Genomic DNA, 27,349 nt, shown 5'->3' with positions numbered 1-27,349 from the left:
TTTGGAAAAAAATAATTTTATTTGAATTTCTTTGACACTCATACATAAACACACACATGCATAGAACAGTACATAGTACATGGTATTCACTGATATGGTTATAGCATAACAATATCAAGAGTTTGCAGGCATAATAAACACATTTTCTCTCCCAATAAAATGATGTAACCAAATAGAAAAATGGTGAAAACATGCAGCAAATGTTCACAGAATAGCTTAGAGTATAAAAGACTAAAAATCTTTAAGAACGAACAGCTGTTTTTATATGTAGTCTTGGCTTGGTGAAACACGTATAAACACTGTTTGAGTTACGGTATATACTGCAGATCCTAAATTAATAAATAACATTCCATTGACTTAATATTCTACTGTATTTATGGTGTAATCCTTTAGCGTTTCACTCAGAGTGGAGCTTATTGCTTTCATTGTAAAATCACAGTGTCTTGCTGTAGGGTTTGAGTTTGTCTTGAAATTTCACAGCTATAGACTTGAGTGATGATGGTCATGTTCAAACATTCTTAGTTTTCCTCATTGGTGCTGTTTTCAGGTGAACGAGAGGATGCTTCCCTGAAGAATTCCTCCTCTTTTAGCATGCTCTGGAGAACACAGGACATGAGTGTAAGAAGGAACTGGGGCAAGGACAAGAGAGACCACAGCACATACAGTAAGCTGGAGTATTATTGTGGTTATCTTACTGTCAGGTTATTGATTCCCTCTGAGAAGGCGCCGATTTGTCGCACTGTGCCCTCAGAGTCCTCCATCTGTCCAGAAAAGTTATTAAAGGGTTAGTTCACCCAAAAAAGAAAATTCTGTCATCATTTAAATCACCCTCATGTTGTTCCAAACCTGTAAGAGTTTGTTTGTTCTGCTGAACATAAAAGAAAATATTTTGAAGACTGTTTGTAACTAAGCCGAGAGAGCAACCATTGACTATCATAGTAGAAAAGAAAAAAAATACTATGGTCGTCAATGTGTTGCTCCATCTGCTTGGTCACAAACGTTCTTCCAAATATCTTCTTTTTTTTTGTTCAGCAGAACAAAGAAACTCATACAGTTTTGGAACAACAATGACAATTTTAATATTTGGGTGAACTAACCCTTTAAAGCTGCCATTTAAACAGATTTGCACTTTGATTACTTTGATCCGTCTGGAATTGCCAATACCTGCTGCTCTAAGCTGTCCTCATATATGCAGAGGCCTTTATGGAAACTGCTGCTCTGAGGCATCTGCACATCCATGGGGCAAAGATACTCCTCTGTTTCCTCCTGACGCTTCCGCCTCAATGTCCCGAAACCTCCAAATGACAGACGTCTTGGCTAAAAGAGGAAAGGACAGGTAAAACTTCACAAGTTATCAAACAGATATTTAGTGTTGCATTATACAAGTGTGTTTGTGTACAAAAAGTATATCATTCTTTGTGTGTATATAAGGTAAGTTCAGAGGCAACCTCACTTATGGCTACTTACCTTAACTTTGGCTGTTGCCGTGAGGACAGTGTAATCTGGGTTTTCGAGATATTCCTGTTTCCGCATTTGTGCCTCTGAGCCAATCAGAAGATGGAAGTGAGTTGCAAGGTGACGTCTCAGCAGTGTCTTATTTGGTGGGATGTTAAGAAGCAGAGCCATCGTCTCAACATTGAAACGAGGCTCTAAAACCTGAGAAATGCAAGTAAAAAAAATGAGTGAAAAGGAACTTGGATGAAAACTTCCTGCTTGTTTACTTCTCCACTGTATGTACCATTAGGCCTCCGTGGACTCCACTTCCTCTCAGGTTGGGTGCGTATTCTGCCAGATCCACTGAACGAAGCCACTCCATCACTCTGTGATTGGTCCACTGACAGATTTCTGCTGGCGTGGCATTATTCTAATCAAAAGGAAATTAATAGAGCAACAGTCAAAGACATATTCTAAGCGAACGGAGTCACGAAGCCTGATGTCAGGGTGTGCTACCTCTGTCGGTCTGCGACGGAGACAGTTGGGTTCGTAGTGGTTGATGCGTAGCACCTGGATGGCCCTCTTCATACTGAGATGGTGAAGCACACTGCCCACTTTCAGACCCAGCAGGTCATCCTAACCAAAGAAATGTTGAGAATAAACAACATTTTTTTGCGGTTTCCACAAAAATGTTGTAGTAAAGACCTTTCAACATTAACAATAAGAAAGAAATTGATGGACTAATTAGCATATATAAATGATTTCTGATCATGACACCTACCACAGTCATATAGTGAAGTATGCGCCCATCCACTCTGCCCTCATCAAACTGAGATTTATACTGAGGCAGGCCGATGTCATCCAGCCATCCTTTTATGAAAATGAAATGTTATTGGTGCGTCCCTACTATCAGTCCTAAATAACATTAGAAATCAACTGCAACAAAAGACATGTTTAATCTTTTTAGTTGAAACAAATGACTGACTGTTAATACTTACGTGTAACCCAGTTGTAGTCCAGTTTACCCATGGCGTCTTCCTCCTCTGAGCCCAGCGACTGAAGAGCCAGTTGCAGTTTCTTTCTGTGTAGAGGATGTCTGATGGCCAGTTCCTGAAGCAGACACAGAATCATACAGCACACAGAATAACCTAGTTACATATCAATAAATAAATATTGACAAGAAGTCAAGTGTGTGCAACTTTTAAAAAACGTAGGGCTGTTCAGGAGACCTTTTCCAAATCATGCTGAGACGCCTTGAGTAAGGTCTGTCCAGAGCTGATCCACTGCTGAGCTTGATTTATATACAAGCCCAGTCCCTGTTCCTGCAGCCACTCGCACACTTGCTCTTTACTCCAGCCGGAAAATGGGCTGTCCAGCTTGCTGAGGGAGATGTCAACAATTCATGTTACCACACAACAACAACAAAAAAAACCCTCTAATAACCTCCTTAACAAACAAACTGAATATACTTGTTATTGCTTCTTTGCAGATCACGTGACCACCCCAGCCTGGGTCCTGCTGTAGCTCGGACTCCACCTCTCTTGAACTCTGCCTCTGGGGAATCGTCCAGGTCAGAGGACGTGGACTGACTTCTCTTCATCCTGATGCAGGAATAAAGCATGTGCATAAGAATCAATGTCTTCATCTTAATAACCAGTGCAGCTTGGTGTTAGCATGTTAACAAAGACATTAAAAATACCTTCCAAGTAACTTCATGATCCCCTTTGATTTCTTCTTCCCTTCCGGAGAGAGCGTCTCTAACGCTTTCGGCTTCTGAGTTTGAGCTCCGGCCAAATCCAGGTGCTCCGCCCCCTTGCGCTCTCCTTCCACTGCCAATAATGCATTAATAGGGTTAATCTTACAAAAAACACATCCAAGAAAGATGCTCACAAGTTTACTGTAATGTGAAAATAATTGCTGTATTATTTAAATTATTCAAGTAAAACATTATATAACACTTTATAACTCACCCAGACTCGGGGCGCTGCTTGTCATCTTGTTTCCTCTGATCTTGAAAAAGCCCCGTCCAAAAGAGGAACGCGTTTTCTTAGAGCCAAATCTCTCGCTCCCCGCTGAGCTGGGCTGAGTGGGGGAGATGGATGGAGAGTCTCCATTCTTACCACCTTCATCCTAAAATATTACAAGAAAGTTTGAAGGTCTTGGTTAAAAGGCTGTACATTTTGTTTTGTTAAATGATTGCTACTAAAAACCTCATGTGTGATTATTCTAATTAAAAACAAATTAAATGCTTATTAATTAGCATCATTCATCAAAAGTGTCCAGTGCAGTCATGTGGCTGATTTATTGGAAATATCTGGTTTTGTCAGGCTCATTTGAGCCACTGTGCTGAACATGAGGACAGTGACAATGTTCTGTGCAAAACATTAGGGGGCGCTGGAAAGCTGAATATGCAGTCTACAACATTTGTACAGAATCTCATAATAGTAGTGTTTACAAGCTATGACAGAAGTGTGTTACCATTTTAGCACTTCTAGTTCCATCGTTCTGAAGTCAGGAGGTTTTCTCGTTGGGTTTTTGATTAAATGGCTGAAATAAGGTCTGTGATGAACAAAAGCTCAACACTTGCATTTTATTCTATGACATAAAATACATAAGTATTACCCCACTTGTGATTTTTTAAGCTGTTATGTGTCTTGAAAAAGGCAGTTGATAACAAGGGGCTAAATGGGACTAGATAGGCTGTCGAGGAGATGAAACGTCTACAGCCTCATTATGCTTAGAAACTATTCCAACTCAAGCATTCTGAAAATGTTTAGATAAAAACTGAAAGAGTTGCCGGAAGCGTATTGAAGGTGACGTTGAAGTTGAGCGACCGTAGTGTAGTTCATTTGTAGTCTACCATTAGCCTATTACTTCTGGCAACTGCATTTTTGCTTCAAAATTAATAAAAGTTATAATCCAAAAACCTATGGAGAAATCCTATTGGGTTTTTCTCAATGGACCAGTGTGATGCTACATACCAGTTGGCCTACAAAGTAACATCATACCTGGACCACATTTCATCATTTCTAATATAGATCAAGTCAGTACCTCATTATTGCTTGTCCAACGGGAAGTCTCAGGCTGCTGTACTGCAGAGACACTGAAAAAGCAAAATAGAATCAATAAATGTCACAAACACTCATTTAAGTCATATAATACAATAAGTAAAATAAGAATGAGTATAAAACGGTATGCCATTACTTTATGCACAAACGGCACTATATTCTCCCTGAAGATCTTGATATGATTTTTTTCTTTTCTATAAATCATTTTAAAACACTTATATTTACCTTAAATGTATTTTTTATATACATGTGTTTGAATCAACATAATATATGTTTGTATAAACACACTTTGAATGAAAGCTGTCTAGAGTAAGTAAACAGACCTGTGTGTGGGTCCGAGTGCGGTCCCTCTGGTGAGGTCTACTTCAGGGAGCAGCTCTGAACATGGAATGAGCTGAGGCTGTGTGAGAGAACACAACACAGATGCATGTGAGGAGAATATCAGTGGAATATTTCCCCTGAGGACTCAAGTTTCAATGAACAAGAGGAGCAGGCAGTGGCTGCTTTGCAATGGCCTGGAATCACAGGATGCTACTCCCAAACAAAAACAAGAGACGTTCCCCGTCAAAAAAAGGGTTATGGTTAAATTGTTATTTTCTGTCATACCATCACAATGAAAGTACTGCAAGGAGGGGGTCTGAAAGGAAGTCTGAGGAACATCCTGTGATCATAACTGTGTGTGTGTGTGTGTGTGTGTGTGAGAGACCCTTCATACTTCATCAGTTTCCTCTGTGCCTCCTGTAGAGAACGTCTCTGTGTCACATTCTCCTGTGTCCTCTTCCATGGGTTTGTCTGGGAAAACAGACCAAGTCATGAGACAGGATAAATCAGCCAAGCTCTTAGACTGGGAAGCTGACAAAAGCTGTCTGAGAAATATTTTGAATATTTTAAATGTCATAAAAACACTACGAAAAGTAGACATGAGTGATGCTAACTGAGCAAATCATTATTTGAAATAAAACAAAACAAGCACTAAAAGCCCACTATGTAGATTTTAGCTGCTAGAGGGCGCCTTTTCAAAACAAAGGCGTAGCTTGATTGAGCGCAGAATCTTGGGAGATGTGGTCTTCACCTCAGCCAGTGAAAAAGAATGGGGATGGGATGCAGGCAGAAATCACCTTCATGGATGAGATTATTAACGTTACTGTAGTATGAAGCAGAGCAGGACTGAGTGCTGTGTGAGTATTACAAAGCCGCTGAAGCGATTGCTAATGAAAGACGAGTGTGAGCAGCGGAGCTTTATGCCACAGTCGCCGCGTCCACTTCCTCTGGTTTAGCCTATATGGGCTTACATAACGCTGTTAGAGACATCTGAGTGTTGAAAATGATGTTATAATGCTACTCTGTACGTTCGCTCTGCGGCTGCTATGAGACTTGTTGAGTGATTTAGATTGATGTTAGAACATATGAACAATTGCTGGATGGCTTGTGTTGCTAAATGGCATGCAATTCATTTTATACTGTATGATGGAGAAAATACTTTAAATTCTGTCTATAAATGTCTCCAAACAGTTGTTCCCTTGTCTAACAAAAACATAATATATTAAAGCATCTTTGTTGTTTCCTCCATGGTTTCAACAAAATAAAACCCGACGCGGGTATAATGCGACGGGTATGATCGACGACACATGGCCATGGTTCGCGTGATGGTTAATTTGCTTATTTCTGTGGATTTAAACATTCTTGGGAACTTTTGGGAGATAATAGAAGTACACAAGTCAACAAAATATATATAACATTGTTCTAGTGGTTTTAATCAAAAAATATTACATGTTGTGCCTTTAAAATAAACTACAATAAGAAAAATAAATCTTACTATTTTGTGTTTTTTAATAATGAATACATTTTTCTAGTTATGACAAGCTCTAAAATATTTTATTGGATGGAAATTGTGAGAGGGGTTTTAAATATAGGTGTGGACAATGGGGGTTCAATCTGGAGATGAACTCAAAGACTGCATATATTCTCAGTCAACAAGTGGTTTGTTTCATGACAACGGCTGAGAAACCCTTTACAATAACACTCGAGATAAAAGATTAAAGATCAGTTCAAAGAAAATATAAAGAGCTGATATTTATTTTTTAAATATAACTGACAAGTCACTTTAAAAAGGTAACAAGATATTCAAAAACTGAAGATCAGTGGTTTTACATTATTGCAGAAGGAAATAATGTCTAATAATGTCTGAATGCTCACCTTTCGATGCCTGCACACACATCACCATATCCTGCACTCTCTTGTGACGGATCAGAGACTGGTGCAGCTCTTTTATCTTAAGATCCTAAAAAGATTTAGATTAAAACAACATGGAATTTAATATCAAATATTGCAAAATTGTATATATATATATATACATATATATATATATATAAGAAGTGTATATAAAATCTTCTACAGGCATCTATGCAAAGACTGCTAAATTAGCAAGATGATGGTATAATTATAAATGAAGTAATCTGTGTGCTGGCAGGTGGTTGATGTGACAGCAGGACATCCTATTGTTTATACCTTCTCTTCATTAGCTGCCTTCAAACACTCGACCGCGCTCCTCATTCTCTGCACCTCCATTTCTGAACACACAAAAACATCATCTTATAGCCTTCAACATGTGAACCGTTTCACAAGACTGAAGCCTCTAACAAATCTTTTAACCACTAAAATAAACAGCCCAGAAATGGCACAGTTGTTATCCCCATCCTGCTGGAAGTGAAGAGGATTTGCAGTGTAATATAAATATTATAAGACAATACAAGCACACAGTTTAAAGAGCAGGAGAGTCTGCGCCCAAAATCAGGTCACCATCAATCAAAAAGCATGTCTAGACATGTGTAATACAAACCTTCATACGTCATGCATTCCAAAACAATGTTTTTGTTTTTTCTTACAGTATGCCAGGACAGTTTCTCCTTTATCACACTAAACTGTTTTTGTTCCCGTGTCATCCATTTAAAGTGCATAGCCTCAGCTGCGAATGGATTTATTAGCTGTAAAATGTGTCTGTGCAGGGCTCTCTTTGGATAGTGTATACAATGGGCTCCAAAAGTCTGCGACCACACATTATTTACTATACATTTTGGTCATGTGACTTTTATTTGTGTGTACATCCACTTTGTAGGTCGAACCAACTCCAAACTGGTACTAGCACTGGCTCTGAACTAGCACCTGGAAGTGAAAAAGTGGTCAATTTGGCCCTTGTCAAACTCTCAAATCCTTACACTTGCCCATTCCTGCTTCTAACACATCAACTTTGAGGACAACTTGCTTCCTAATATATCCCACTCACTAACAGGAAGAGATAATCAGTGTTATTCACTTCACTTGAAAGTGGTCATGATGTTATGCCTGATCTGTGTGTATGTATGCGTATAATATACTAATATACATTTTATTCTGAATCCACTCTAGTCACATTTCTAATAAACTTTGGCATGTTGTTGATATAGCAGTATGTTCATATTGTACCTTTTTCTCTGCTTTGTGATAGTTGCTCTGTGTTTGGGCTTTCTGGGATGGCCTGGTCCTGGAGTCTTCTAAGTTCCTGCTCTTTCTCTTCCAACTGCTTTTGTAGTAATTTCAGCTCCTCCTGACCAATCAAAAGCAAAATTAACATCTCCCAGCATCCAATTCAAGACCTAAAAATAAGCTCACTACATGCCTAACCCAAATTGACTTAGTTCTTTATTTAAAACACAGCACAGAAAATGATCTCACAAGAAAACAGTGGGTAACTATAATGTGAACAAATGCCATTTTAAATGATCTAAGAAGCAAAAAGACACTGAGTGTCTGACTAGAGAGATATGATTTTATATGAATCAGTCCAGCTTTGAGCATAAGGATGAAGTTCACTAGCTTGACACATTCCAGTGTCTGGTCTGTGAGGTTAGGGTCAACTACACAAGGATTTCTCTTTGTGCTAAAGTGATTCATGGACCGTTGCGCTTCAATGCTGTTAATCTCATGTTGTGTAATTATCACCTGACCATGAGGCACTCTTACTTTGGTAGAGTCAAGGCTTCTCTCGTGTTCTTGTCTCTCGTTCTCCATAGAAGTCAACTTAAGATGCATGTCTTTCACATCCCGATAAAGACCCTGAAGAGACAGAGCAAGTCGAGACGAGAAGAGTTTTGTATACAAACTGACAAGCTAAAAGACTTGCAAATTGCAATATCTTTCAGTTGCTTGAATGAAGAAAAGAAAAACACTCAAGGACACTTAAAACCTTTACAAAGTATACTTAAAATGAAATCTATATTTTCATCTAACGTGAAGGAAACCTAGCCTATATTTTGGTCCACCGTGGATTTCTGGTTTCTGAAACTGAAACTCCCCTCTGGATGCATGCAAGTAGGGGAAAGCTGAATGGGACCAGTGTAGTCTGGACTCAAATGGGCAAAAAAGTTTTATAACAGGAAATGACTCTGACACTAAAGAGTTTCTCTCTCACCCTGAAGCAGGAGGCTTAAGCAGCAATGAATGGCACTATGGAAACCACAGGGTGGTCAAACCATAATAGCCAGGTTTCATTTCATTAAATGTTCAGGTTGTCAGTACAGTTCACTCTGTTCTGCATTGAGAGCACTTTTAAGGTTCTGATTAATCACTGCAAACTGTAATTTATTAGGCTAGTGGGATGCTGTAGCCTATGAAATTTCATAGTGGTGAAGGTAGAAATGTGCTCATTACCTCACTTTCTCTAGAATCCCCTTCTGCAGCAGCTAGCTTTAGTTTCAGACTCGATATCTCGGTCAGCAGTTCCAGTTTTTCCGTCTCTAAAGCACTCCTGCTGAGCAGCTCCTACACAATAAAACTTTGATATTAGTTTTCTGTGTACAGACCTCCCCTACAAAAATATGGCTTAAATGCTGTGCACTTTTGTTATCAAACAGAGGTTGTTATTGCACAAGATTATAAAAGCACACACCTGCTGTAATAACTCTTCTGTAGCACTCAGTTTCATGCAGTGTTCCTCAAGGCTCGAGTCTAGGTCCCTTATTTTTTCTCCTTGAACTTCCACCTGGTCTGTCAGAACGCTCACCTGAGGGATAAGAGTGCATATCATATTTATTGAGTTCTGTGTGATGTGTGACATTTAAAAAACAAAATGGCAGCAGTGAACAATTTCAAATCAGAAAAAAAAACAAAAAAAAACTATTGCACAACCCATAGTTCTCCGGACTTAGTTTTGACAACACACCTGGAGCACTAGACATTCTTTGTCGCTTTCCAAGCGAGAGAGTCGCTCCTGGTAGACCAAATCCCCTGCTGCAGATCCATGGCCATTGGTCTGGAAACATTAATGCTTTGAGTGTTAGACATTCTACATAAAAAAAATACATGAAAACGCTCCTCCAAATGAGAACACCAGATTTACAGGTAGTCTGAAAACTGCGTTTTCCCTCGAATTAGCAGGCTCTAAACATTTAACAAAGCACAGTGAAATTAACTGAAAAGACCATATAAAGGCAAATGCAGTGGGACCTGGAAAAGAAATCACATGCTGCCATCTGTGAGTCATGTGGGGTTCACACGGGTGATACTCTGCTATATGAGACGCATGTGAAAGGTTTTCACATTGCAAGATTTTGAAGCCCAGGAGTGGAAATTTTGTAAAGCTGAACGCAAGTTGAATATGGAAAAAGGGGCTGGGGAGCTGAAATGTGCTTAATCCAGATGAATCATGGCTGGAGTAAAGGACGGATATGGAAAGGGAGAAAAACGTCAGACATACAGATGACTGCATTGGTATAGGGTTTTTTTTCAGAGCAAGTTTTGCATCAAATGGGTAAGAGTTTACAAAAACTATTGCCAAAATGGCAATCCTTATTCTTAAAAGAAAGAGAGAAAAAAATTAAAACAAAACAAGACTCACAACATATATCAATAAAAACCTTCAGGCTGAGGAATCAGCACTATATTTGTACCACACAGGTTATCTCTGGGTCAGGTTTTGTCAGTCCTTTTTCTTTTTCACAGCACACAGTTTTGATAAGTAAAAAAAAACAAAAAAAAAAACACGGCATACCACTGTATAAAATTATTGCAAAACTTGCATTGCTTCAAATGGCATATACAAACTAGATATTATATTAAAAGTAGTATTTAATGTGAAACTTGAGGTAGGAGCACAATATAATATAGGTCATAGTATGATGAAGAAGGTGACGTTAAAACAACAATTACTTATCATCGCATTTGGATGGAATTAAATAAAACTGTTGTCGAAATTGAACGGACCATTATAATGGTTCTTGACCAGATTATTTAATCAGAGGCATTAATTGCATCGCATTAAGTTTAATCGACGTACAGGATAAGTTTATTGTAGCTATATGGGCGCCCACATTTTCTTGTTAAAATCTCATGATACAAAAAATTAAGCACTACGCACAGGATATTTAAAACCGTATATTTGCTTCAACTAGTTGGCAAAGACCAAGACTATTCTCCGCTTTTTAAATACAAAAGTTATGGAGTTATGAGGTTATCCGGGTGGAGTTATGAAGTTTGACTGACACTTTGAGAGGCCAACCTAAAATGCTTTTTATTGGTTAAATATTTATAAAAACCCACAGGACGTAAAGGAGCGTAAAGCATTAATTTGATAAATAATGACAAAATATAGAGATACAAGGTTTCAGCCCGACAGTGCAATGATGTATATTTTTTGTAGTATTTATTTTTTACTTATTTTTGGGAATTTATTAAGTTTTTATGGCACACCTGGCAACCTGGTTAGGAACCGCTGGGTTATTTAAATGAGTCAAACTCTATTCATACAAGTCAGGATAATGAGAATGTTAACAATATAAATGATTTAATATCCAGTTTGGTTCACAGTAACTAAGAGACAGATTTGCAGAAGATTTAAAAAGCATGTTTTTTTTTGTTTTGTTTTTTACAAACTTTCAATTAAATTGTATATAAAAACATACAGGTCAACATAACCATTATTTTTGTAGTAGCACTTAACAGTTGTCTCTTTAACCAGATCTGAGGGAAACCCACCAGTTTGCCTTGCAGCCACTCCATCAGACCCTCAGCTGTGGTTTCAGAAACCTGCCCGCGCAGACTCTCCTTTTCCTCAGGATCCATAAGGTCCAAAGCAGCCCTCAGGTCTTCCAGGAGATGCAGTGCCCGAAGGCTGCCCAGGAATGGTGAAGTTGGTGACTGACAATCAAACAGGCCGTTGGTGTAGTTCATGGCCTTAGAACCTGAGACAAGTGAAAGAATGAGGATCAGTGAAGGGATTTAGGGATTTAGGGATGAGTGAAGTTTGTTGGGCTCTATGTTCAGCTGATGATGATAAACATGAATCTTTACCTAGTCATTTTTTACTAGCCCTCATCTTATTTAATCATATGAAGCAATTAAAAAAAAAGATACATTTTAATATAAAAAAGAGAACAATTCTAACATGCATAAATGAAAAAAAGAAAAGAAAAAAAAGTGGAAAAATATGACAGACAACCATGGGCAACCATGTAGCCACTTTTAACACTTTCTACAAAAAAAACCCAACAACACAGATTGGATGACTGCGACCGCACAACTCGGATGGCTTCTCGCAAGATGTTGTAAACAGTGGGACGTCCACTGCCATAATTATAGAGTGAATGGAAAAGCATAACCTTCAAGAGACTCACTCTTGCTCCAAGCAAAGACATTCATTTTTCAGTGATGTGTCCCTGATGTTAGATGGACATACTAGATGTGGTCGCACACTGAATAAGCATTAGATTTCATCAGTGCTGAAATAGTGGAAAAAGCTTGTAATGTAGCTCCCTCACACGCATACTCTCAGTCTTACAAATCTGCAGAGACCGTGCAAATGCATTCCCGTTGCGGGTTTATGCATTGTTCTTAAAAAATCCTTCAAATAATTTCCGTGTCTATTTTTAATAGGCATGATCACACTGTTGATGATTGTGTAAAGCTGTAGATAATACACATAAGAAAGAATATTTTGTGTGCATAGTATTTTATCCATTTATTTATTTGTACCTGCAATGATGCCATCCATCTGCTCCAGAGCAGCCGCCAACATTTCACTGGCATCACACATCATGATCACCTTCTAAGAAAACCTGCAAAAGAAACATTCAAAGGTAAGCAAGGATAGAACTCTTCAAATGGCGTTAGTGGTGCAAAAATTTTATATAAAGTACATATATATCATGCACAGTATATACAACATCTGATAGCAAACGTTTTAATAAAAGAGAAGGGAACAAATCCATCTGATGCCCTCTCTCCTCCCCGGCACTAATATGAGGCGTTTCTTTCTTACTACGCATAATTGTGAGGACTCGTGTGTGGGGATAATGGCATGATTCTCCCAGGACTTTTCTGCACTGTGCGTTGGAATGCTTGGAATTCCAGACCTTCAAAACAAAGTCCCACAGGCCTCATTGTCTGGCATGCTAGTGCCATTGGCTCACAGCTCAAGAGAAGCCCTACTCCGCCCAAGAGGTTGGATCCCTGAATAAATCCTGGAATTACCATTTCAAAATTAACTTACATTAGGCAAGACAAATTCAATCTCACAGATGGATAAACCTCACCTATGACAAATCAAAAAATTTGTAATCAATTTTAAAACATGCATGAGTAGCTGCTCACATGGGCTAAGAGCTAATGTCCAGAAGGTTGTTAGTGCAGAATAAACCCAGACAGGGAAAACCCCAGACAGCGAAGAGTACAGAACATAAAATTAGATACAAAGTACTGAATTGAGTTTAAATATTTTATTAGGTCACAAAAACGCAAAGCTTCTGTGAAGCTGTTCAAGCTAGACAGGCATTTAAGGGATACGGTACAATCTACCACTTATTACACAGCATAAATAGTTATTGGTATAAGATATATCAATTTGAGATGAAACCGATTTAAAATCTTACCTGTTAGTTATCTTATAATCCATTGCAAAATAAAAAGGCAGCTGCTGCAGTTGTATAAATCGAGAGAGTAAGATGTGTACCCTATTTGTATCCGGATGACAATTAAATAATTCTACACAAAATATTGATTTGAATTTTAGTATTTTATTAGCTGACCAAATACAAAAATTGCATTCCAAGCAAGTGTAAAACGCTGACTTGTGTTACCCGGATGAGCCTGTGTTATCAGTTTTTAGGTTATCAGGGAATAACATACAGTGGAATGGCGCGATCGACCAATCAGAACCAAGCAGTCCACAGAGTCGTGTAATAAGAACCAAATCATGCTACAATCCTTAAGGTATGCAGGACAGTGCTGCTGTTATTATTGTCTAAAACTACTCAGTCATTTTCTTTAATTAAATTACAGCTAAAATAGGATATAAATATTAGACAAACTTAAATAAGTTAAAAATGTTGCCTTGGCAAATAAACTAAGTATAAGCTCTTATAAGCTGAAGTACAAAAAATACTCATCTGAATATAAATATACTTTTTTTTTTTTTTTGATAAAATCACATTAATATTGGAATAAGAAATAAGTGAACTTCAGGCTTACAGGACAAAGGACGTGAAAACAGATTTCAGGATCTCAAGATCTTTTTTTCCCCCTCAATTTTATTAGTTTGATAACTTTGCTTTTTATGATCTTGTGGAGCGATGCAACACATTAGACAAAGACGTCCTTCTAAAATGGGCGCCACAATGGTGCTTTATTTAAAGTGGGATAAACTGTTCAGCGAGTTTTACCATGCAAACAACTAAAGCTTAAAAAGCATGCTAAAACAAAATCAAAATTAAAAAATATCTGAAAACTTTAGAAAAAAATGAAACCACTAGTAAACCATCCCATACTGACCCACCCCTATATAGGACAAGATGCTGTTATTGTGACCAGTAGCACAAGCCAAAACAATGGGGTAAACAACTCCAGGAATGACCCTTTTCATTTGGTTACTGACTGGGCGAGAGAGCAGAAAATCTCAACAACTAAACACAGAAGTCTTTGTTTGTGTGGTTACCACTGACCCCCAGAGAAAGAGAACAGATACAAGCTACATTCTCATTCAATTATGCACTTATCTGATCAACAAGGACTGCAGAAAGGGCAAGACTGGCCCGCGTCACCTCAGTTTTTATTTAGCAAGAGGAGCTGGTCAGGGCGTTGTTTATGGATATCAGATTTTAAGTCAATGAGTCCTTTGTATACAATGCTTGTTCAAAATACACCATATGGCGAGTAGCCTTTTTCTAATCAAAGATGTTTTAGAGCCCACATGACCACAAAACAACAACTAAATCCTCACCTAAATGTCATAGATCAACATGAAAAAGTGCTAAAGGCGAGTTATGATCTACTGGATTGAACTGAGACCCAGACCCATTACCACCTGTGGAAACACTGGCCAAAGTTAAGGTCCGCCCCAGCTTGAAATCTAGAGCTTTTTCAAGTTACTTTTGGCAAACGGAAAACATTCTTCACATCCCTGGAGGGAAAAGGAGCTGTATTTAGTCAGCTGCCTACATCACTTCCTATGGGGAAGCCCTGGACTTCTGGCAGCTTCTCCAAATAGTGCAAAGACAAACTCTGAAAACTGAATATTTGCTTCTATGATTACAAATTGAGAAGTTCAGGGAACTAATTTGACTAGTTTAAGAATACACAATAAGAATTCAATACTACATGAAATCCAGATGCAGTGTATAAGCTCAAGCAAACTACTATCTTTAAGATCAGATTATAAAAAAAATATATATATTTATCCTACTTGATGTCATAACCAATTGATGTGTTTGTTACTACATACCTCCTGTAATTTCATGCTAATCAGACCATTGCACACTGAGATATGGGTATTTGTGTGTTCACACGGTCCGGTGGCCATTTTGAAAGCTGTCTGAAAACTTTCACCAGAAAGAGTCCCTATGTGCATTTTTTTAGATGTTTAAGCCTTTATTTTTGATAAGTATAGCTACTTATTGCAAAATTAAGAGATCAATGTTTTGACTTTTACATATTATAACCTGGAACCTGGATGTGGAAAATTATTACAGTTAGATCCAAAAAGTTTTAGCAACATAGTGCAGGTTCCACAGAATATTGTTAGCTTACTAGCTGATAAGATGGTGTGCTACACATAATATATTACTTCACAGGCATTACTGGCTTGTACTTTTAAATTCATTATATTGTAAATGTACAGTTTTTGATGTTCTGTGGTTTTACACTGCTGTCACTTTTAAAAGACTTCATATTATTTTAAAGTGAGCTTAACTCTTATTAAAAGCACAGCTTTAGTGTGATAAGAAAAAGTATAATTCCATTAATATTTTTAATAATAGCGTACCATACTAAAATATGTATAAACTTAATACATGAGCTAGATTATTTTAGCAAAATTTTCCTTTTAAATTTTGTTTAATAATAAAAAAAATTTTGCTGTTCCAATTAAGCTCAGTGTGATCCTTTAAAGGGTGTTAGTTCACCCAAAAGTGAAAATTCTGTCATTAAATACTTACTCGCATGTCGTTCGACACCTGTAAGACCTCCGTTCATCTTCGGAACACAATTGAAGATATTTTTGTTGAAATCCAGTGGCTCAGAAAGGCCTTCATTGACACCAATGCCATTTCCTCTCTCAAGACCCATAAAAGTAGCCTGACAAGCCAGACCCACATCAAGATGTTTGGTCTGGAAACTCACCATAGACAGCTCAATCTGAGGGGCGGATAAATGGTTGTCTTTCAAACTCCCTCTGCACGCGATAGGATAGCGCTACACCAACCGGAGCAACGACGGTGAAGGGGAGCTCGCTGACTGATTAAACATTCGCCGTATCCGGTCGGCTAAACTCCGAACACATCTTTCCTTTTTAAGAATGACTTCAGTGCCGCTCTTTGTTCTTTTCTCAGAGAAAAGCTTAACTCCAAGTCTTCCAGAGTCGCGGTCAGAGCTGATTCGAAAGACCGCCGCCTTTCGCCAGTTTCTGTGTTTACTAGAAGCACGCAAACGCAACTCGGCCGTCGTCATTATGGCCCCGCCCACCGACTCTATACGCAACGTGATTGGCCCGTCCACACAGCAAAATCTCCAGTGTTGAAATGGGTTGAAATCCTGGTGTTAAGGACTTTTAGAGTAAAGTGTTACATTTCTGGTGTTGAATTAACACTACTAGTGTAAACCGCACTCTCTGACTGGTGAACATAAGTAGAGTTAAATATCAACACTGAGAGAGAGAGTAAAATTACATCCGGGGCATTTCGGTGAAACAAGCTTAAACTTTTCTCACAGACGCCATTTTCTTTGACTCGCGCCGTGGAACGAGGGATAACGCTGATATTGCATGTTTTATCCTGGTTTCATCGTATTTACATATGCATTTTGTTACATCATATTGTTTTATAACTATTAATGTGCTGTGCACCGCTAAACAGCTCCTGTAGAGGCATTTTCGTTGACGCGTGATTCGAGCACACCTGAGGCGGTTGCTTTTTAACAGGGAAACGCAGTGAGTAAGTGTTTTACCTCATTTACAATATGTATTTTATAACATTGATTTAAAGCGATATTTAAATGCTCTGCGCGCTTAAACGAGGCATCTTTTTCTCACATGCGGCATCTACTTTGACTCGTGACACGGAGCGGACGACGAGGAGGGTTGCTTGCATATAGGAAACACCGAAAGTAAGTGTTTTTAGCCTAATTTGCAACGTTTTTTATGACATATTGTTTTATAACGATATATAACTTGACGCTTTAATAACGCGCCTAAAACTTTCTCAGACTAACGTTAGACTCGTCACTCGTGGTGTACGCGCCACGCGGAGTTTTCACCGCATCACAGAGAACAGAGAAAACACCGGGACAGGGAAACGGAGAACAGAGAAAACACCGAGAAAGTAAGTGTCTCACGCCTATATTAATATGTATTTTTACTGTATAATTATGTAGTTGTGTCTTGAAAAACACATTCAGTAGCTATGCTGATTGAAAGGCTGCTTAAGAGTTTTATACAGACGAGCTGCAGTGACCTCTCCCTGAGGAAGCAGCATCAGACGGAGTAACGTTAACGCTTTCTCTTCCCTTCGTTAATTAATTGTTCATTCACCAAACTGTAATCTTATTGCACTACTTAATCGTTGTGTCTGATTTGTATTGGGTAGTAATCCAGATTCAAAGACACGATTGTTTCATGAACCCTTTTTTGTCTGAAAATGTTGACCTCATTTGTTTTGCACAGAAAATGTGACCTGTCTGATGTCTCTGTCTTCAACAGCTGCATCAACATGATTTTTAACAATCCTCTAGAATGAAACCAAGGCTGACAGATGACAGTTCTTTTGTTCTGCAGCAAAATAGGTATGTATATGGTATAGAAAACAGGTGTAGTTCTTGTCTAGGAAGATTATTGGTCCAAAACTATTTATTTATAACAAAGCACAAATATGACCTCTGTGCATACCAATTCAAATCACCTATTGACAGGTTTTATAGTTATGACAGAATGGTAGTTAGAAAATTATCATGAAAGAATAGAAAAAAGTAAGTAAATGATGACAGAATTAAAAATTTTGGGGGAACTAATGCTTTAAAGTGATAGTTCACCTTAAAATGAAAATTAGCCCATGATTTCCTTACCCCAAAAGTCATCTTAAGTGTATATGACTTTATTTCAGACTAATATAATCAGTTATTTTAAAAATGTCCTGTCTCTTCCAAGCTTTATAATGGCAGTGAATGTCTGTTTATGCTTTAAAGTCCATAAAAGTGCATCTATCATCATAAAAGATACCCACATTGCTTGAGTCAAGGGTTCCTCTTTAAGTAAATCGTTGCATACGGCCGTACTGTCGGAAGCTAGTTATTTTAGTTTATGAAGTTTAAAATATGGAAATAATTCTTAGACAAACGCATCCCATTGCTTTAGAAGGCCTTTATTAAACCCCCAGAGACTTATGTATAACTTTATGATTGACAGATGCACTTTTTTAAAGGATGGATGCACTTTTATGATGGATGGATGGATGGATGGATGCACTTTTATGATGGATAGATGCACTTTTATGGATTCAAAACAGAAACAGCCATTCACTGCCATTATAAAGCTAGGAAGAGCCAGGACGGTTTTTAATATAACTCTTATTGTATTTGTCTGAAAGAAGAATGTCATATACACCTAGGATGACTTTAGGGTGAGTAAATCATAGGATAATTTTCATTTTTGGGTGAACTATCCCTTTATCCTACTTGTTGCTGAAATGATTGAAGCACATAGGTAGGAATTTTAATATAATTGATTCATTATGAATGGGGTCTGTTTAAAAGTAATGAAAAATGTATTCTTTAAGACGTAAAGTATTTCTTTATCCTCAAACTATCTTTTTTTCTTGTTTGCCAGCACACCTACCATATGACTGAAAAACAGAAGAACAACTCCTCAATCAATTTCTTTATTTGGAGGACTAATACTTTTAGAATGGGTAAGTAATTCTTTCATATTAAATATTTATGCAAAATGTATTTATCATTTTAACTTTTGGTTAATGTTTGGATATGCCTTCATGTTTAAATGTAATTGTTTTTTCTATTTGTGTTTTTAGGAGTGTTTCTATAATGCATCATGTATGGCCCGGGGTTGGTGCTTGAAGACTACAGACTAGAACCTCCCTGGTTATGGTAAGATTTAACAGATAACTTATGAAAGAATCATGGGCACAAAAATCAAAAATAATCATAGCTTTGTTGGTATTTGGCTAACATTACAAATACAAAAAAAGTCAAACAAATTGTTTTCATTATTTGACAGGTAGATGTTTTCTGTTTGATTTTATACTCAGCAGATTGGGAAATCTCGGCGTATCACAAAGTCAGGAAGAAGGGAACAAAAATCATTCCAGCAGCTGACTAGTAAGTGAGATTTCTTAAAGGGATAGTTCACACAAAAATTAAAATTCTGTCATCATTTACTCGCCCTCATGTTGTCAATGTCACGTGATTTCAGCAGTTTGGCAGTTTGACACACAATCCGAATCATAAATCAATCCGCTGATTCATAACCGTTTGAATCTTTATTTGAGGTTTGAAAACAAACGAAGAGAAGTCAATGCCGAATAAATTCGTAGTTTTTGTTATTTTTGTATCAAAATGTATTTTAATCAAGAGATTCTAATCAACTAACCAATGTCTCATATGGACTACTTTGATGATGTTTTTATGACCTTTCTGGACATGGACAGTATAGTGTGCATACACTTAGATACGCTGTCGGACTAAATATAAAATATCATAAACTGTGTGTGAAGATGAACAGAGGTCTTACGGGTGTGGAGCGACATTAGGGAGAGGAGTTAATGACATAAATTTCATTTTTAGGTGAACTAACCCTTTAAATACAGCAAGTTTTCCACCATAAACTTGCTGTATTTATAAAATACAAATAATATTAATTGTAATTGGTCTGGTTTTGTGTTGTCTAGGCTAGGGAACCAGCATTCCAGGATTTTTCGAGAGAGTTGGATCTGCACAACCTTCCCTGCTCTGACTGAACTGAACTGTACTGTTAGCAACTGGCAACTGGACACAACCTGATCCACAGATACCCTGCTACTGTTTTTCATCTGCTGAATGTTGTGTTGACTCAAGTACTGCTGTTCTGTTGCAAAGTTGAAGGTACTGAACCAACTTCACTGATACAGGACATATATTCACTGACATGCAGGACTTGAAGTATTACACACTGCTTGATAAGCAGCTTTAATATAATTCTGATGATAGAAATGCCTATACTGTGCCTTATTCATTTATTTTAAAAGTTAACCTTCCGTGATGTAAAGGGTCTTGCTCGTTAATAAAGAACTAGTTTGTTAAAACAACTCTTTGCATTCTTTATTTTGTAACTTTACAATGAACAGACTTTTGTTGTACCATTATTTTCTCTGTGAATGTGCAGAGTTCAGTTGTGCTTAGATATTTTTGTCTATTAAAAAAAAGTTATTCTTCATATGGTTATTTATTTGTTCCTGTAGTAAAAAAGCATTTTCAGAACATTGCATGTAAGTAAACTGTCATGAATACACTTTAAAGTGTCATAAAATAACGCTGAATGATTTAAATGAACACTTTAAGAGTAAGGGAGTAACACGATTCAGAGTTAAAAATACTATTTAAAGTGTTATAAAATAACACTGATTTAAATTAACACTTTATGAGTAAGGGAGTAACACGATTCAGAGTTTAAAATACTGTTTAAAGTGTTATAAAATAACACTGAATGATTTAAATTAACACTTTAAGAGTAAGGGAGCAACACATGTTTAGTGTAAAAAATACTCTTAATGGTGTTATGAAACAACACTCTAGGTGTTAAATTTTTAACACTATTATGGATTTAAAATATTAACACTATCCAAAGTGTTATTTTAACTCTAAACTGGTGAGAATTATATAAACTCTGGAAAAGTGTTAAATTTAACACTATGGGAGTTGAAATAACACTGACGTTTTTGCTGTGCAGATTGTGAGGAAAACAGCTCAGAAGGGTATTGAGAGTTCCTAGATGACACTTGCGGGCAAATTAAATTTGCTGCCGCTAGGGTGCGTCTAGATTTCTAGGCTACCATAAAAGGCACTAAAGACGTCTTTACAAAGCCCATCTCACTACAGTGGCAAGAGCGACAAGAATTTTTTTTTGTTTTTGTGCGCAAAAAAAACCCCTTAATAACAACTTATATGGTGATGGGGCGATTTCAAAACAAAGCTTCAAACCGTTATGAATCAGTGTATCGTTTCATGTTAAATCACGTGACTTTGGTGATCTGAATCATGAATCGATAAGCTGATTCTTAACGATTCTAAGCTTTGTTTTGAAATCGGCCATCACTATACAAGTCGTTTTCTGGCACACAAAAACTATTCTTGTCGCTTCGTAAAATTATTGTAGAGCCACTGTAGTGAGATGGGCTTTGTAACGATGTCTTTAGTGCCTTTATGGGTCTTGAGAGAGGAAAAGACACTGGTGTCAATGAAGGTCTTTCTGAGCCATCGGATTTCAACACAAATATTTTCATTTGTGTTCCGAAGATGAACGGAGGTCTTGCGGGGGTCAAACGACATGAGGTTAAGTAATTAATGACAGAATTTTCGGTTTTGAGTGAACTAACCCTTTAAGCTCATCCACATTGAACGTCTATGTAAATACTTCATAAACAGACTTTAAATATTAACTAATGGTTGACACTTCAAGGTAACTCTGTTTAGACTGTTGCCCCCGTGACCCAGCCCTGGATAAGTGGAAGATGCTGGATGGATTGATGGATGGATGGACAAGTTCATCTTTATAAAGTTATTCTTTAAATAATGTTGTTTAAAATAAACAAGAAAAAAAAAATCACAAAATTCACAAAAAAATGTGAGCTTAATGGGATCAGGGTAAAAGGGTACACTGTAAAAAAAATTGTTTAATGAAATTAAAACAGTTTATTGAAATTTTTAATTTTAATGAACTCAATTTTAAGGCAACCAGGTAACTTTTTTTTCTAAAAAATGTTTTACAGTATACAAATCTTATTTTAAATGCCTTTGTCACTTTAAATAAAATGAAATATTTGTGTGAGAGATTAATCTTTTATTTTAACATAACTTGTACTGAAACAAATACCTTGTGCACAAAAATGTCTGTGTAGCTTTTGGTGAGCTTAATAGGTACACTGTAAAAAATTATTGAGAAAAAAAAGTTACCTGGTTGCCTTAAAATTGAGTTAATACAATGAACATTTTTTGAGATTCGACAACCTTTATTAAAATATTATTTAAAGATTTTGTAAGCATATTGGGTAACTGTGTGTTTTATTTCAGTAAAACACACAATGAAACAAGCCAAATGCTGCTATTTTCATGATTTATCAAATTTTTTATGTGGTTCAGATACAATAATATTTTGAGTTTCTATTTATTTAACAAATTTCCTTCATTGTATCGAATCAAATTTTTAATTTCAATAAACTCAAAATTAAGGCAACCAGGTTCCACGCCAAAACAGTGACAGAAAGTTGAAACTGAAAATCAGTGACATTGAAAAAAAACTGACATTGTAAAAAAAAACTGTCACTGAAAAAGAGTGACATGAAGAAAAAATCTGAAGATTGTCATTGAAAAATACAAATAAATCCCAATTCAATAAAAGAATACGATTGTAATATTTTAATAATTTTATTTTTTCAGTGCCAATACTTGTTTCAATGCCAATACAACTGTTTTCAATGCAAATGTTTCAATGCCAATGTTTCCTTTTTCAGTTCTGCTTTTGTTTTCAATGACAATTTTAATTTGTGATGCCAAATTTTAAAGTCACCATTCTGGCTCCATAGTTACTAACTTTATGTTAAACAACAAAAAAAAAAAAAAAAATTTTTTTTACAGTGTACGTTTACCCTAATGTTTTATGTTTAGTGTCCTTCCTCTTTACCTGCTTTGACCCAAGTGTGACCACACATATTGTGTTTCTATCTCCGATGAGAACCAGCTCCATTCTGTTCAGCTCATGGATATTTAGATTTTCCATTTTACAATGCTTGGACGGAAAATCATATGGATAAAAGAGAGCCCCTCATGATAGTGTGAAGTGATCTTTGGCTCCCAACAAACTTTTGAACAATACTTTCCAGTAGTGAACGCAGCAGATTTTAATCAGGCACAAATGGAGTGAGGAATTACATTTCCATACGGAAAGAAGGGGGAAAAACAGTCAGATTGACTTAATTGGCCCTTGCACTAAATGTTTTGTTTCAGCTTCTTAATAGATCGGGTTCGCCACTCTCTATAGGAGTACCATGCACCAATCGCTCCATGACCCAGATGACCAGCTCCATCGAGACCCTAACCCTCCCCCATCTCTCGGATTCTTGAAAAACTCCTCCAGATGTGTGCTCCCTCACATACCTCCACAATCAGCGCTTCCTCTAAACACAGATATCGTAGAGGCCGCCCTCAGGCCAAATCACTGTCAAGCTCCTCACACAGATTAATTCACATGTTTTGCTAGTAAATCAGCAGACCACATATTCCCTTAAAGGGTTGTTAACCAAAGCACTGTAGGAGGGACGGTATTGATTGGCTCAGTGCCCAGACAGGCCTACTCATTCAAAGGTAAAAGTCGTTTTTATTTATTTACATACTCTGACGTTGGCCAGATGTGGAGATAGGGGATGGAGTGGGGGTAGTGAAAGAAAAACAACCCACTGCCTGTGTCATTGTCCAGGCTGAGCCTAGTCCTAAATACAACCAACCCCTCAGACGTGTCTTGCTACTGAGCCATACAAACACACAGATGTGACACATATGTGGCCTTTAGCATCAAAAAAGCTCCTAGTGTTGAGATCCCATTTGCTAATCATTCGACTGGATGTGGAAGAATCTGAGTTTAAATTTCCACATAGAGAATCATATGCTTTAAGTTCCTGAATCAAAGTAAAATCATATCCCATCTCTTATCACTAGCTTTAAAGGCAAGGAATGTACGCAGAATCTCTCTCAAAGAGAAATGAGCTGTTGGCTGATGAAGAGCAGACACCTCTTATCCAAACCACTGTCCCATCAGTAAAGCCCTTAATCAATGACACATACATATATTCTTATTCAATTCAGGATCATTCAGCATTATTATTACTATTATTTAAAAAAATACAATTGATAATGGGGGTGAAAAACTTTATAAAACATTTTTGGATTTTAAAAATCATACAAAATATTAGTTAGTTAAATATATAATCTACTATGAAGGAACACACACACACACACACACACACACACACACACACACACACACACACACACACACACACACACACACACACACACACACACACACTTTCTATGATCAACTGATCATATTTTGTGTGATCATGATGGCCAACAGAGCTTTTCTTTCAATCACTCACAACAAAGTAGAAACACAATTAAGATTTCAAACGGCTTTGATTCTGACATTTTGTAGCTGGTCTGAGTTTGTTCAAATGAATACAAGGAAACATGTGGAGGACAAGATAGGAAACATCTGACCCACACTTCAAGCCTGCATGGGAGCAATTTGTGGTCTAATCTGAAGAATAAAAAAGTCCCTGATGTTATGGCTAACCTTTTCTCGCTGTGAAAGGCCACAGTTCCAGCCTAGAAGTAAGAGTAAACACAGGACATACACACTTCAAGTTTAGAGTCTTTACAGTTCCACTCAGTATTAGAACAGTGCTTTACTTTACTGTGCACCACCAAGAGTCACACAAGAAATTTCTGCTCTGTTTAAAAAAATAAAAAACCTTCCTCTGGCTCATGTCCTTCACTCTCAGCAAAAGATATATATATATATATATATATATATATATATATATATATATATATATATATATATATATATATATATATATATATATATATATATATATATATATATAGCAAGGGCATATTGCTACTCTAAGGTACTAATATGCATCTTTTAGGGGGAAATGTACAAAGGTGTCCTTTTAAGGGCACTGCCCCAGTGCTGTACCCATAAAGGTACATTTTTTACAGATTTTATTTTCCTTGGAGTTATAGCACTACCTCACAAAAAGTGGAAGGGCGCATAAAAAGGTAAACAGACAGCAAAACTATTTTTTTTTTTTTGTATAAAATACATTTATAAAATGCGTGTATTTAAAGTGTTTGGGATGCATAATTAAGTAAGAAAAAAAAGAAGATAAAGAAAAAGTAATAAAAAAAAAAAAAAAAAAAAAAAAAACTTTACAACAATCGATCAAACGACTCTCAGGTGCGATACAGATAACCTGCATTATTATTACTTAATCGCTTCTTCAAATATCATAAATGACTTACCTTCAACTGTAATGAGGGTCCTAAAGTTATTTGAAATGACAAACTTCCTTCAGCAGCTGAATGTGTCCGAAACCGACGGATTATCCCCAGCGTCCCTCATATTAAAGTGCTCAAATGAGTTGAACGCGTGTCTCCTCTGAAAACAGAAGTGGAACTTTCGGACTTGACTTGAGAGTTGTGCGCTAGAGTGCGCATGCGTTTGCCCAACCAATCACAACCATAAACGAGCCAGAGTTTATATATATATATATATATATATATATATATATATATATATATATATATATATATATATATATATATATACATACACACACACACACACACACACACACACACACACACACACACACACACACACGCTTTTTTGGTTTGTTTTATTGAATAGATTAAAGTTATATATAAGATAAATTATTATAGATACATTTATATATATATATATATATATGTATATTGCCTATATATATTTGTATATATAGCCTATATATATTTATATATATAAATTTAATCTCTTCAATAAAAAAAATAAAAAAAGCGTCCTGAGATTTGAATGGATCTCAAATGAGGGTACGAATGTATTTTATCAAATAAAATTCTCAAAATGAATTATCCATAGATTTATTCTCCTATTCATCAATTTAATTTGTTATAAAAATATAAATAAAATGGACGTTTCCTCCATTAAACCGTTCACTCATTTTGTTAATTAGGCTACACATTATTACCACACAAACAATATTCCTGTTAAATCAATTTTATTTACTAAATATTTTACTTTATAATAATTTTCATAAATAATTAATTAAAATCATGAAATGCTAGCAATCAAGAAGTCACATAGCCCATAACGTATATAGGCCTATGAATGAACATTTTAACTATTTAAATATAGTGCTACAATTTAATGGTAGCCTATATAATAGGCCTATTTGTTAATGCTAATAAGAAAAGGTCACTGACCGTTTCCAAAATGATATTCTGAAACAATCCGCTCCCGACAAAAAGGTGAACGTCGCCCTCCTGTGGATATTGAAAGAGTTGATCATTCCCCCCCAATAACAATGTTCAAAAAGTGCCACAACCATTTGATAGCCTACTGAGATGAGTGAAATCAAGCGTTTTTGTAGCGGAGTTAAAAGGTCTTCGTGAATAAGCTAGCTACTTTTCCTCATTTGTGTCTTTTTATTATCACAAAATGGGATAGCCTATTATTTTCAAAAACTTCACACTAGATGGCAGGCAAATGCAAGCTTTTTACACTTAAAGTTTGATGAAACAGCCGACTTAAATTCTTCAACTTTACGATTGTATATGCTATTGAAACCATTATTTACTAGGATCATTTAATAATTAAACACGCCAGATGTTTGTAGCCTATATATTTTATCTGTCAGTGTTCACATGTTTGTGAATAGGACAGACACAGGATCTAGGCTAGAAATGTAACGTTTTACAGTCGAAATACAATAATTTATTGTCTTAACTCATTAAAAAAAAAAGAAGAAAAAAGAAACACACACACACACACACACACACACACACACACACACACACACACACACACACACACACACACACACACACACACACACACACACACACACACACACACAAGTTAAATTACTTCCACTAACCTACGTAATAATATCTGGTCTGTTTTCTCTACCTTTTGGATAGAGGCACTTTGTGTCCATGGCAACCAGGCTCAAGGGGAATGATTTTTAGTCCTTGTTCCTCAATGGCACAAACATCGCACTTATTTAGCCCACAGGGGCAAGAGTTTGTACCCTGTCTGGGTCAAGTTGGAGAACAACGTGGTTTTCTCAACAGGAGGGAAAAAACGCTGTTAAAGCAAAACGCTAATGAATGAGCAGAGTACAGGGCCCACAGTATTCAAAGTAACCTCTCTTAAATCCCATGTGAATCCCAGCAATTTTGTGTAGGCAGAGGTATTGCTGAATATAGCCAAAGCGAATAAAGGCAGTCAGATACCTATTCTAGTATTCAAAATCCTTAAAAACAAAAAGAGGCATTTTAAATCC

At 36.7% G+C, this 27,349-nt stretch overlaps 1 protein-coding gene and 1 long non-coding RNA gene across 4 annotated transcripts; one reads left to right on the top strand and one right to left on the bottom strand.

Annotated features, from left to right (window-relative positions):
• ppfibp1a (PPFIA binding protein 1a) lies at nt 1-25,461 on the bottom strand. The gene is made up of 25 exons (XM_067426929.1): nt 25,308-25,461; nt 12,507-12,589; nt 11,511-11,716; nt 9,700-9,789; nt 9,427-9,540; nt 9,189-9,299; nt 8,502-8,594; nt 7,965-8,085; nt 7,011-7,072; nt 6,699-6,783; nt 5,218-5,294; nt 4,826-4,902; nt 4,486-4,537; nt 3,405-3,564; nt 3,134-3,263; nt 2,904-3,035; nt 2,664-2,814; nt 2,433-2,544; nt 2,216-2,304; nt 1,951-2,070; nt 1,739-1,864; nt 1,468-1,656; nt 1,165-1,317; nt 696-761; nt 1-596 (listed from the first exon to the last, which is right to left on the bottom strand). The coding sequence occupies exons 2-25, from the start codon at nt 12,568-12,570 to the stop codon at nt 519-521; spliced, it is 2,658 nt and encodes an 885-aa protein (XP_067283030.1). The 5' UTR covers nt 12,571-12,589; nt 25,308-25,461; the 3' UTR covers nt 1-518.
• On the top strand, nt 16,524-20,517 carry LOC137049015 (uncharacterized). 3 transcript variants are annotated; one of them, XR_010899554.1, is made up of 7 exons: nt 16,524-17,126; nt 17,226-17,341; nt 17,719-17,801; nt 18,841-18,922; nt 19,043-19,118; nt 19,283-19,349; nt 19,919-20,517. It is a non-coding gene; the product is annotated as an uncharacterized lncRNA (long non-coding RNA). The 3 variants fall into 3 exon arrangements; XR_010899553.1 differs by having other exon boundaries at nt 19,280-19,349; XR_010899555.1 differs by having other exon boundaries at nt 17,683-17,801; nt 19,280-19,349.
• Nucleotides 25,462-27,349: the final 1,888 nt, after the last annotated feature.

This window comes from Pseudorasbora parva, chromosome 20 (genome assembly GCF_024679245.1).
Source record: "Pseudorasbora parva isolate DD20220531a chromosome 20, ASM2467924v1, whole genome shotgun sequence".
Lineage (NCBI taxonomy): Eukaryota > Metazoa > Chordata > Actinopteri > Cypriniformes > Gobionidae > Pseudorasbora > Pseudorasbora parva.
Note: the sequence above shows the minus strand (reverse complement) of the source record. Positions and strands in the feature narration are given on the sequence as shown.